A 14,024-nucleotide genomic window follows, 5' to 3' on the forward strand; every position below is an offset into this window, starting at 1 on the left:
AGACTGAGCATCACCTTTCACTCTTGGCATATAGTCTATGATATTGCTGATACAGCAGAATCTGTCACAGAATTCTGTCACATCATGGCCTTGAGCAACAGCACTGACACAACATTGGTGAGGGGGTTTATTACTTCCTTTGTTTCAGACCGATCAGTACCAAATTCTACCAGTAGATGTCTGTCTTCAGTCTTCCACAATCATGAAAGAAAGGTAGTGCAGCAGACCGTCCAGGGTCCCCACGTGGCCAAAAACTGCAAAATGTCACAATTGAATGGTTAGATAAAGTATAATGTAATACAAATTCCACATCTTATCTAAAATTGCTGACGTGCCTATAATGGAAGGCAAATTAGCTCAAAAGAATGTCCCCATCTTAAAAACATGCCTGGGAAAAGTCTCCAGTCATATACCACCACATTTACAAAGGAATTTCATTTTAGATTAAAAACTAGTTTTGTTGGCAGAATAGCGTACCTCACTATACTTTTGCCTCTTGGCGACATGGCAGCATTTTTCTTCTCTGGTACAGCTTAACATTCCAGAAATGAATTCCCAGACATCGAGGTCTTGGAAAAATATGAGGGCAAAAGGCTGGGTATTTTCCACAGAAATCCAGTCTTTTGGCTTTTTAATTGGCTCCTGTTGTTATTCCCAAACAACCAGAACAACCATGTAGGAAAAAAACTCCTTTACATTTCCCATGAGTAACTATATTGCACAATTTATCTGGATTTTAGTTGTGATAAAGTATGATTTATGTGTATGAACAAGAATTAAAGGGAGGATGAACCTAAAATCAGATAGATAGTCATAATTTTATACATTTAGCAATTAATGTTACCAAGCTTTTAAATCTTTTTTAACATGCCCTTTCATTTGTCTCTGAGTAATAATGACAGCTGATGACAGAGAATACCGCCAAGATTTTTGTGAATGCATCACCCCACCAACAAAAGGCAGCATGCTTTGTGGGATGTTTTGAGTTAACAGGACGGAAAGAGCACAGTTTCAGGGCGGGGATACTATCAGCTCTGCTTGATCTGATTGGCTGACGTGCTGTAATCTCCGGTGAGACTTTTAAGTACTCCTCTTCAGTTCCTACATCAGACACTGAAATTTGTAAACACAACTTTGGAGTATTCAGACACTTTTATGTGGTAACATTAATCTTGAATAAAAAAATAAAGCTTTGTGAGGATTGTTCCTAATTTTAGAAATAACTCACACAGCACAGCAAACCGAATTGTAGAAAATGCTATTTGATGTTTCAATCAGTGTTAAGCAAACAGTTATTGTATCATCTTTTTATCATGATTAATTTGCTTCATGTTCCCCATTCGACCCCAAAATATTTCATGGCAGTACAGCTGGGGTATTGATTATAGTGGAGATAGCTTAGGGCAGTGGTTCTCAAAATGGGTTCTGGGGACTCCCAGGGGTCCTTGAGAGGATTCCAGGGGGTTCCCAGCAAAAAGGGTATAATTAAGTTTCATTACAATTATATCCATAAGTAACACAATGACATAACGTGTGACTACTTCTGTCATGTGTTTCATAGGCCACACTTTCTGTAATAAATAAATAATAATAAAATAAATAATAATAAATAATAATAGCAAAAATCTTATCAGACTAAGGACCCTGGGACAAAATCTTATCAAACTGGGGTTCGTGGTGTAATTTGTGTCAGTTTGGGGGTCCTTGACGTGAAAAAGTTTGAGAACCATTGATTTAGGGGTGCCGCTCTGCTCCAAATGCCACTTTTTCTGATAGCACCTGAACGCAGCACAATAGGAGTAGGGCGATTTGTGTCGTGACGTGCCGTCGTGGAGGCGTGCCCCTGATGAAATCAGCTGGGGAAACAAAAACAGAAAAGGGGGTGGCTCAGACTAGAAGATCTCCAGGCCAGTTATGTATAGAATTCACTCTAAAAAGCGTCCGTTTAAAATCAAAACTGCAGTATTTCAGGTCTTCCGCAGAGAGTCGATACTTGTTGAGGAGTGTGAGACGTCGGATCAAAGAGGCAGCCAGAGGAAGTAAGAGGAGGATGTGACAGGGCAGAGGTCCTGTGCGACGTCCGTAGCTGTATCTGCTCTTTGACAAACAGTTGGACCACCGCAACCACCTCTTCATTCTCTGCACGTCTTTGTCCGGTTTGAGTCACCGGCTGAACCACCAACAGAGTGGCATGTGGGTCAGTTCCGGAACCGTCGGAAGGTAGGGACCCCTCCTGCAGAAATACTGGGTCACATGCTCCCAGTGAAATATTGTGCGCAAAGCAGTCAACACACTGCTTATATTTTCCTTTACTCCAAAGGTTCACTAACAGAAACATCACCAGCTGTATTCGCTTCCTATCACGGTGACCTTATTGCACTTAATGGGTTTTTAATCTACTCTTATGTCACTAGTCCTAGATGCTTGCACGCTCTTATACGGCACATGTATTAAATGATTATTATAAGGAGATGTGTTTACAATGGAGGATTATTGTTGCACAGCCCAGTGTTGAAGCATTTCGATTCAGTGTTGTAGTGCAGCGGATGGGCTTGGCACGTTACGCAAGAGTTATCAGTGCATCATTTTGGATGTAGGATGATATGCACCTGCCTTTATACAACAGAGAAAGACATCTCACCACCGCGAGGAATGCGGTGTATATCCAGCTTTATCTCCCCAGACATGAGACATGGATGGGAATACAATTGCCTGGTGGTGGTGTTGAATCGGATTTCCAAAAAATATGAATGAGTCAGGTGGTTATGAATGGGAGGGAGCGCACGAGGTGCTTTTCATTGATGAGTGTGATCCTACAACACCGTATGTGCTGGAACAGCGTGCCGATCAAAACTGTGACAATAGATAACGTGAATCTCAGTTTGTATGACTGCACACACACACACACACACACACACACACACACACACACACACACACACACGCACACGCACACGCACACGCACACGCACACACACAGACTGTAATGCTGATCCTGAGGCCATGACGTCACCAGAGGGATTGTGTTACGCAGGTGGCTGTGTAGTTGGTGAAGAAGCATCAATGCTCAGTCAGGAAAAGAAATAATGTTCTACATGAGAATTTTTTTTTAATTTAACCACATTTTCCTCACCTAATTAATCATTTCCACAGGATTTGGTTGCATAAATAATTTGGCACCCTTCTCTACCATATTGTGCAATATTTGTCTTTCGGCCAATATATTTTTTCTGCTGAAAAGATGTGTGTGAGGCTTATCTTTGTGCGGAAACACCAACTGTTCGAATTTTGTTTGTTTTAACATTATCAAATATTCTGTCCTATGCAATTCTCTGTAGAAATCTTTACCAAAATAACAGAAAATTATGAAAATGTTGAGGCTTCACTAAAAGCCTGATTTATATACAATATATTTTAGCCAGAACTTGGTTTGACCAGTTAGGCAGATGGCTCTGGAACAAGGCTACTTATTGTCCTGGTTAGGCACTATGCCCAATTCTTTTACTGTGTCATCAGCTTTGAGATAACATAGTGCAGCATTGGCAGACCTACATGGAAGAGTCAGCCAGCATTATATGGCTGGCTTAAATGTTCTGAACTCTGTGTCAGGCTCTAGTGGAAGTTACACAGCGGTAATAGTGCTTGTAATTGTGTATATGTTTTATTGTTTATGTGTATGCCTTCTCAGGCTGAACACATTATTATATAGCACATAAAGTAGTTTGATGAGAAGTATGTTAAAAAGGAGATATGTGGCCAGTGAACAGGCGTTGGAAAATAAAATGGATGACCTCCATGCCTGCATCAGTTTCCAATAGGATATCAGGAACTGTAATGTCCTTTGTTTCACCGAAACTTAGCTAAATCCTGGAATACCAGACAGCGCCATCCAACCAGGTGACTCTTTTTTTGTAAACTGATCAGATAGAATAGAGGACTCTGGCAAGAAAAAAGGAGGTGTGTTCTTTATGGTGAATAAGGATAAGTGTGACAGGAGGAATATTAAATTGCTATCCCGTTCCTGCTCACCTGATCTGGAGTTATTGTCAATCAAATGCAGACCACACTTTCTACCAAGGGAATTTACATTGGTCATTATCACAGTAGTCTATATCCCACGACAGGTGAGTACAGAGGCTGCCCTGTCAGATCTTTGCAAAGACTTGAGCTGCTCACAGACCGGTAATCCTGATGCTGTGCTTATTGTTGCTGGAGACAGTCAGGCTAATCTTAAGAAGGTTTTGCCTGACCTCCATTAACATATTGACTGCGCCACAAAGGGAATTAACACTCTGGATCACTTCTACATGCCATTTAAAAATGGCTACAGAGTGGAATCGCTACCCGTGTTCGGGAAGAGTGACCATGTGGCCATCTTGCTGAGGTCAAAGTATATAAACAAACTATGATGCATGCCTCCAGTGACTCGGGAGGTCAGGAAATGGTCAGGGCAATCAGAAGCCGTCTTACAGTCTGCACATGACGCAGTTTTGAGCACATTCCAGGATACCACCGTTGACGTCACAGATGACATCAATGGATTCAATGAGTCTAAAAACTACAGTTAAATCATTCCACAACCAGAGACCATGAATTCCCAGAACCATCCGAGATGCCAAAAACACACGCACTGCAGCCTACAACTTTGGGCTGCAGGCTGAAAACATGGAAATTATAAAGCAGCAGCCTACAAAGTAAGACGAGCAGCAAAGGAGGCAAAAAGGGACTACGGGAAGAAGCTGGAATTACAACACCAGCAGGACAATCAAAGAAGCATGTGGCAAGGTCTAAGAACTATGACAGATTAAAAGCCCCCCAATTCTACCCTCATCCTTGACACCGGAGCACCCCAGGGCTGCGTTTTGACCCTCTGCTGGACTCCCTGTACACACACGACTGCGTAGCCACTTTTGACTGCAACGCCATCATCAAGTTTACTGACACCACAGCTGTGGTGCGCCTGATCACAGATAACAATGAAAAGGCCTATCTGAAGAAAGTAGAGGACCTGACCCGCTGGTGTCAGGGCAACAACCTACCTGAACGTCAGCAAGACTAAGGAGCTGATAATGGACTTTGGGAAGAAGTAGGGAAGGAACTACGCTCCCTTTAATATCAAGGAGTCCTCAGTGGAGAAGGTAGACAGCTTCAAGTACCTTTGTGTTCACATCACCGAGGGCCTGACCTGGGTGCTGCATACTGATTCAGTGGTGAGAAAGGCAAGGCAGAGACTATTTCACCTCAGATGTTTGAGGAAATTCAGGGTATCTACTCAAATACTGAGGAATTTCTACTCCTGCTACATCAAGAGTATTCTGATGGGGAACAACACTGACTGGTACGGAAACAGCACTGAACAGGGCTGCAAGACCCTACAAAGAGGCGGTGCTCTGCCCTGCCTAAAGGATATTTACACCAGGCACTGCAAGAGTAAGGCTAGGAGAATCATTAAGGATCCCAACCACCTTGATAGATGGCCTTTTCTCCCAACTGTGGTCAGGAAGAAGGTGCTGGATACACCAGGCCAGTACTGAGAGGAGAGGCTTAGGAAGAGCTTTTACCCTCAGGCCAGTAGGTTCCTAAATGAGGTCATTGCCTAAGACTGTTTGCCCCCCAGTCTTGCACGTATATTTATTACTATTCCTATTCTATTTAAACTCTTCATAATTCACAAATTGAAGGAACTGGCAGGGTTACATTTCACTGTGATTGTACCTTATATGATTACATGTGACAAAACTCGATTGATTGATTTGAATATTATCTTCCAGACAAATTTAATCTCCCTCCCCATTGACAAAGTTGCATTTGGGTCACCAACTGAGGCACTGTAATAGAAATTCACAGTTGCTTTGACTCAATTTGACAGAAAACCACAAAATACTAATACAAATTGTTTTAATTTAGTGTCCAAATTCTCATATAGCATGCAAAATGAAAACATCTGTCAAATTAGGTAATGCGTCATACATCAAGTTTATCAAAGTATCAGAATATTGTATATATCGTGAAACCATAATCATTGTTGCGTTTTGAATTTTTATATAATAATAAACCATTTGACCATAAGTCAAATAAATCACATAATACTGTAATGGCCTATGGCACATGACAAAAGAATTGACAGCTCATGCGTTTATTTTTGTCAGACAAATATTGAAAAGAAAATAGTAAGAATGAGTAAGAAAGCAGAAAGAGGAGAAAAATGAATGACAGATGAAATACTGTACTTAGATAAATATTCTGTACTGAAGTGGAAGCTGGCGAGAGATAGATAGGAATGAGCTAATACAGCAAGAGAGATGGAGAGAAAGAGTAGGTGGAAAATACGGACAGGGGAGGAGGAGGAGGAGGAGGAAGATGGGAAGGGATAAAGGAAATGAGGGCATCAAGAGGAGCCTGTCTATGTTTACAAAGCATTATTGCAGCAGAGAGAAGAGAGGAGGAAGGCTCTTCAGAGCAGGATGACATGCTGCTCCCAAAGACCCTTTCATTCATTAGATTAGATGCATACATATCACTGTCTGCCACGGGCTGTGCATTAACACCCATACCATCTGCAGTGGGTGACGCAATATGTGCCAGCATGCATGTGTGTGTATGCATGTCTGTGCTAGTGTGTCTGAGTTTGAGGTTTACTGTCAGTCATCCAGGGAACCAAGCAGAGGATACAGACCAGGTTATGTAACCAGTCTGTGCCAGCTGCGCCTGTGGCAGTCACTGTCTCAAACACCCACATAACATACACACACACACACACACACACACACTTTCTCTGCCACACACAACAGCAGTGTTGGGGAGGTTACTTTTGAAATGTAATAGATTACAGATTACTAGTTACCCTGTGAAAAATGTAATAAGTAATGTAGCTATTTTAATTACTTCATCAAAGTAATGTAACTTATTACATTTGTTTACATTTTGATTACTTTTAATTACTTTCTAACATTTTTTTTAAACTGGGCAATAAAGCTGAAAAGTCCTAAAAACACAAATTTAAACCAGGCAGTGTAAACCTCACTGTTAACCTCATTTCCAGGACTGAAAGATATTCTTGTCCAACGACATGGCCACCTGCCTTTATGTGGTTGGCTGGTCGTAGGCATGGCAGACCCAGGTTGCTTAGAGCAATGTGTGATGATTTGATTAGCAGACAAGAGATGGTGCAAATTCAAACAAGACAACCAATCAAAAACAATGCTCAAAACTTGAGCACATACTGCCAAATGAATGTAGAGACTAGACGTAGAGACAGCTTCTTGTAAGCCATCCTACCCTTGAGGATGTTGCACTCAAATTTGTCCCAATGGCCTTGCGGACCTGCATTGTCTGGAAATATGCCAAAAGAAGGCATTCCTGCACGGCTAAAAGATGCAAAGTAACTGAATGAGTGTTATATTCTACATATAAGCTTTACACCGAAAATGATATATTCAGATGTAACCCCTTTGTAATCACCAACATTTTGATTAGTAACTGCAATTTAATAATTTAATTACATTTACTTTGTAATTTAATTACATAATACCATTACATGTGACTAATTACTCCCCAACACTGTACATTAGCATATACACCTGAAAGCATACAGGGCAAACAAGTACAGTAGTATTTTATTTCTGAGCAGACTTTTGACTGTTAAAAAATAGGTTGCATACATGATTGCACATGGACCCATCGGGTTCTTCCAGCAATTACACATGGACACTTTGACTATGCAGTCAAGCCTGTGATAGTATAAATCCCATAGCTCTGGTGAGTGCGTAAGTGTTGACCTGTGTATGGATGGTTATTGGGGTCCTTTTTTTTGCAAGCCAGGGAGGGTAGAGGGAGTGGAGAGGCAGGGAGCTTCATGGTGTTGGGGTGCACTATAGCTCCAAGAAAAAGGACAAAAAAGGGGGCTGGGGGGTTATGGAGGGTTTTAAGATGAGTGTTTGCTGTTAGTGGTTCGCTAAAGGTGTTACATAACAGAGAGAGGGAGACAGAGGGGGAAGCAAACTGGGTGTGGGAGGGATATCTGCTTAAAACTGCTAATAAAAGGGGCGCAGGAGGCATGATATTGAATGTGTGTGGGAGAAACTAACAGAGAACAAGGAAAAGGGGTGGTGAATTGAGGTTACTGAAGGACATGAAAGATGGAATAACTGTGTGCTGGAGCATAACAATCAGATAATAAATATGGAAAGGGAAAGAAAGAGAGGGAGTTTGTCAATGGGTCAGAAGGTGTGGTTGAGTGGGCGCAGCTGGGAACAAACCCGACAAACCAATCAGAGGATGAATAAAATGATTAGAAAGGAGACTGCAGGTGTGTATAAAAAACAAGACATAAAGATGACAAGAACTGAGACCTGTAAGCCATCTCCTTATGAAACCCCCCTTGGCCTTAAAGCAAAGCTGCACTGAGACAGACACTGTCCAAATTATGCATGAGTTTCTTTGTCTGCCTGGTCCTCCTACCCCCCCCGCCCCCCCTCCTGCCCCCGCCCCCCCCCCACACACACACACACATTCATGCACACATACAGACTCAAATTGTGACATTCCAGCATTCCAGTAAATCAAAAAGGTTGATGTTTATGTGCTGAGTGGGTGTTTGAGTTCCTGTCACAGTGTTTCATTCACTGTAGTCTTGTCATTATGTCACTATAGAGTCAGTAAAACATGCACACATGCGCAAAAACTGGGACAGAATCTCTTTCTCTCATTCACACACAGTTTATTGTCACATTCCAGCACTTCTTTGTCCTTGCAGCCTCCTTTGCTGCCTTTCTGGGAAGATGACACTGGCTGGCAGATGAAGTCTAGACGTCTGTGTGAGGTTCACTATAGGTCGTTGGCTAAAAATGAAACCCGAGTTTTACAGTTTCTATTTCCGCTCCTCTGAACTGCACTGCTCTACTCTCACAATATCTGGCTTCTGCCCATCTTTCAGTCAAACAAATCAGAAATAACTGTGGAGGTTTGTGAAAGCTCATAAAGTTTAAATTTAAACTTGAGAGCAGGTGCATTATCTATCAAGCACACTGATGTGTGCGTAGACAATTGTGTTATGTCTGTTGAACGATGCGTGACCAGACTCTCACTTGGAGCCCGATGCAGAGCCACAGATGGAGCATGATATCTGGGAGCCAGGTACTCTTGAGCCCCCCGAGAAACTGTCCACACCACCACCAACGCCGCCTCCTGGTTATATCACTGCTTGCATCATTCCATGTCTCACAGACGGGCCCTAAGCTCATTATCACGCGCACACACATGCACACTCGCTTACATGCACATACACACTTCCGGACTCCCAGGGGTCAGAGGTAGAGGATCTTAAATTGTTCACTGCTTTGTCTCCTCCTGCTTTGTCTCTCTTATCTGTCTGTCTCTCTTATAGAATCACACTTTAGTCAGTAAAGCATCAGCAGGAAAAGTAGTGATTTGTTACCCTGAGCAGCCTCGGTTATTGTTGGTCTTGCCCTTTTGATCCCCGCAGCATGACTGACTGATTCTAATGCTGGGCTGACAGTCCCTCTCTTTCTCTCTAAGACTCTAATAATCCTCTCTCTGCCTTGTCTCTCTTGAAATCCCCTATTTGCTTATCTGCTGTTGCATTGGAAATGCTGGGAATTAACAATACTAGGCATCCTCACTCCCTCTGTCTCATTTTTTATCTCGTTGTGCTCATGTGTCCTTTGTCACGTATTGTGGATATTACAGAACCACTTGTGTAGTGTGTCAGGCTTCACACTTGGCCCTTCATCCCTCTTTTCCTAATACATCACTAAGAGGAACTGCTACTTTGACGTGACCATTTGGCCGTAGCTGTTAGATAAGTGAACTTTTTATTGCTTCTTTTATCTTTCTCTCCTCTACCTGGAGGACGTGTCTCTAAAGGTGTCGCTGCCTGACAGGTGGCAAGGGAGCGAGGTTATTTATAAGTCTGAAAGGCACAGTTCTATCTTTTCCATATGGACCACTCAGAACACAGACTCTTTGACAGACACTCTTGGGCTCAGTTAGTCAAAGGTAAGCTCTCTGTGCTGTGTTGTACCTCCTGGCTGATGTAAATGGGGTTCCTTTTTCACTTCCAGCCTCCAGGAAATCTGGAAAGATGAAGATGTTTTTGTTGTTGTTGACAGGGGAAATCAATGCCTTCAGGTCTCTGGAGAAGGTTTCTGGGAAGTTCTGTATAGGAGCAGTGGTATTATGGACAGGTTTGAGGTGACTGAGGCCATGGAGAACAGGTCATGGCTGAATAGCAGGGTGCACACATGGCTCATGTGTCCGATGAATAGATGCCATTTTTAGCTCATTGTGTCTGTCAGTGCTGGACTGAAGTGTTGCACTGGCATCCACGTCAATGGAATAACAAGTGAAGACCTTTATGAATGTTTCAAATGTTCTATTTATGGGGCCTTGAGGTGAGTCTTTGAAAAAGTTGCAAGGACGAATGGACTGACTGGCTGACTACAGGTCTGTGTGTGTGTGTGTGTGTGGGCTGGTTATGCAATAGAGCAGATTCTTCTAGAAATGTATTTAATAAATGGGTATTAACATGTGTTTTGACATGTCAGAAATGTTTGTAAGCAGTTTATGGAGAGGGGATTTTGATAAGCTTTTCACAATGATGTGTGGTTTTGAAAGAGGAAGCCAGTAGAGCTGTGTACATAACCTCTGCAGTCTTGTGGTAAGGTTAAGGCGGAAGTTGACAAGTAGAACATGCAACCACACATTTTTCTTTGACCTCCAAAATAGGAGGTAAAGCCTCCCCTGGGTCAACGAATGACCTGAAAAGTTCATTCCAAATACCTTTATGAGGGATTTTATTGTGCTGCTTTGGTAGATGCTTCGTCACTCTGCCTTATTTTTTCTCTGAAGTGAAGATGCTATCATGGCATCACATAGCGGAACAGATAGGGGGAATGACAGACAAAGGGAGAAAAGGACAGTGTGCTCAGGGGATGTCTCTCTTTTTGTTTCTCTGTCTTTCTCTCTCTCTGTGCTGTTACAGAAATAGCTCTGCAGTCCCTCTATTCCTCAGCCTGCAGACCATGTGTTCTGTTGAGGAGTTTGGCAGAAGCCTCTGAACATTGGTCAGTACAGCTACGGGGGCTTGAGAAAGCCTCCCTAGCCTGGACTGGGAGAGAGTTAGAAGCTATCTCAAAATGCACTGTCATTCCTGCTGGGATGCCTTATCAATGCAGTTTTTAATTTCCATGAATATTGAATTAACCTCTTTTATTTCTCTTTCTCCCTCTTTCCTCTCTCCTGTTCTCCAGGGCCCTCTCCATGGATATAGACACAGACTATGAGCGGCCCAATGTGGAAACCATTAAATGTGTGGTGGTAGGGGATAATGCAGTAGGTAAGACCAGGCTAATCTGTGCCCGGGCCTGCAATGCCACCCTCACACAGTATCAGCTGCTTGCCACCCACGTGCCAACCGTTTGGGCCATCGACCAGTACCGTGTATGCCAGGAGGTAGGCACACACATACACATATACACACCGGCACACAGTGTGAAAAGAGCCCCATATAGACAAATACCTTTGGGCATGAGGCTAAATCTGTTCACTGTGCATTTATTAAATAGGTAAAAACATCTCTTTTCACAGCTATGAGTCTTAATTCTAAAAATGTTGACAATTTGGATTTTTTTCCCTTTACTGAGTGTTTAATCCTTCAGTTCCACTAAAAACACAAACATTACAAAGACCTGTTGGCCTGAATACCGGATGTGTTGTGTTGCAGGTGCTAGAGAGATCTCGTGATGTAGTGGATGAGGTCAGTGTGTCCCTGAGGCTATGGGACACATTCGGGGATCATCACAAAGACAGACGATTTGCCTATGGCAGGTGAGCCAAAACATACACAGAAACAGAGACAGGCACACCCACACACCCACACACAAGGTTCAGACTGCCTATCAGCCAGAACTTGGTTATTGACCTGAAAACACAATTGCTGGCTGCCCACAAGGCTAACTACCTTGCAACGCGATCCGTTTCCACAACTGGTGCAGCCAAGAGATTGCATTATCTGGCTGCAGAATTGGTAAGGCCTTCCTTGAGCTAATATCACCAATTTCATTCTGGTCTGGTTGAGGAGAAAGTGTGAATATAACTAATCTGTCACACCAACGTAACACTTACTTAACCAAAAGTTGTTTTGTGTAATCCAGCTGCCACGCTTTTTAGTTGAACTCTGCCCTCAGGCTGTTACATCCTTCCTCCACCAGACGTGATTGGATCATCACTCTATCCTCTTACTTCCCTTCCCTCTATCAAATCTGCTTTATTGGCATGACATGGAAAAGTATTGCCATAGCAAAGTCAGCAAATACACATTCAAATGTCAGTGACCAAACTTGACCACATACATTTCATATGCCTTTAAATAAATATACAGACAACTTCTTATAAAATTCTCTCCCTGTAGTGTTCTCAAACATTTAATAGCAACACACTCATTTTTTTAAAGGTCTAATCCATTGTATCCAGATCTTCCATTATTTAATGAAGTCCTAACCCATAACCAGGCAGTAGGACATCACACACATCCACACGCACTGGCATGCACACATCATACCGTGCAATCTGAGTTCTCTCAAGGGTGGGTGGATGCACTTTGTGTAAAATGTCACCCTATCACCTTTATCCAAGTGTATCTGCATGACAGACTGTGTGTTTGTGCATTTGTATTTTGCATGTAGTTCAGTTTGTGACTCAATTTTCCACCCCTCTGTTGTGTTCTTCCACTCTTTAGTGTCTGTACATTTTCACAGTGATCTGCTTCTGTTTGTGTGTGTTTGTGTGTGTATATTCGTGCCTGTCCGCATGTCCTGTATGCTTTGTCAGCCTGCAGTCAGCTGATAAAGACCCAGTGCCAGCTCAGCTGTTTTCTGCTTGCCTGCCTGCCTCCCTGGTGTCTGCAGCTCCGGGCATCAACCTCCCCCACCCCCCTCCTCCTCTTCATCCTCCTCCTCTTCCAGCTCTGTTCATTCACACGTTCATGCCCTCTCCTCTAACCTGCCCTCAGTCTCCTGTCCTCATCTCCTGTACCTCTTCTCACCTATCTCCCATCTCCCTCATCACCCTGTTATTTCCCATCATTAGCCTCCTCTGTGCCCTTGACACTTTGCTGCTCCTTCACATTCTTGACACCTTCCTCCACTCTGTAGCCTCTTGTTGATATAAAAACTCAAAACATCACAGACAATACACAGACTGTCACATGCCTTGTTAGGAGTGGAATTTTCTGGTTGGGAAAACAATCTTAGCCTGAAAATAGGCTAAGCCAAACTTAACCTGAGCCAACCCCAACTTAATTTTGTTCAGTCAGCAGAAATTCATTTAGAAAAAAATGCTTTTTTGGCTAAATAAGTAAAACAGTTTCATATTTACACTTGCAAGCATTGTTCTTGTAAGCAGTTTTAGTAGCAGTAGCAGTTTATTTTTTATAATGCTGTTGTGACAGACTTAATTCTGATGAGGAGTGTTATACCAGGCTGTGTGATTGCAGAGTAATATATATATCTATATCTATATCTATATCTATATCTATATCTATATATATATATGCTTGTGTGAGATCCATTAATTTTCTTTATACAAAGTAAAATCAAATTATTTGGGACATCTCTGCTGTGTTTGTGTGTGTGTATGAGCACCTGTGTGCATGTGTGTTCTTACATAATCTGGCAACTGATGACCTTTGTAGTTTGGATCCACCACATACACACACACACACAAAACCCTAAAAAACAGTCACTGGCGGGGCTATTTATTATACATAAGTGCTTGAGGTTAATTATTAGCGATAACACAGTGAACTTGTTTGCCTTATGATACAATTACATCAACTTGTACACTCTGTATACTCTTGCAGAAGTAAACAAGTCAAATGAGACTACTTTAATAAATATTATGGTATTGTAAGATTTGTATGTTAATGTGAGGGTTTTTTGTGACACAGCTACCCCCTGTCTTTCCTTACAATCAGAATCAGAATCTGAATCAATCTACCATCACTG

At 42.4% G+C, this 14,024-nt stretch overlaps 1 protein-coding gene across 4 annotated transcripts in view; it reads left to right on the forward strand.

Annotated features, from left to right (window-relative positions):
• rhobtb4 (Rho related BTB domain containing 4) overlaps positions 1 to 14,024 on the forward strand; it is a 45,908-nt gene that overhangs the window by 15,717 nt on the left and 16,167 nt on the right. For 3 of the 4 annotated variants that reach the window (XM_044369518.1, XM_044369510.1, XM_044369526.1), the window contains exons 3-4: positions 11,271 to 11,472; positions 11,744 to 11,847. In XM_044369518.1, coding sequence (XP_044225453.1) covers positions 11,281 to 11,472; positions 11,744 to 11,847 — 296 coding nt within the window. In that variant the 5' untranslated portion in view covers positions 11,271 to 11,280. Of the gene's footprint in view, positions 1 to 1,846; positions 2,221 to 11,270; positions 11,473 to 11,743; positions 11,848 to 14,024 lie in introns of those variants that run through there. The other variant, XM_044369502.1, reaches the window with a different exon arrangement.

Source organism: Thunnus albacares, chromosome 2 (genome assembly GCF_914725855.1).
Source record: "Thunnus albacares chromosome 2, fThuAlb1.1, whole genome shotgun sequence".
NCBI lineage: Eukaryota > Metazoa > Chordata > Actinopteri > Scombriformes > Scombridae > Thunnus > Thunnus albacares.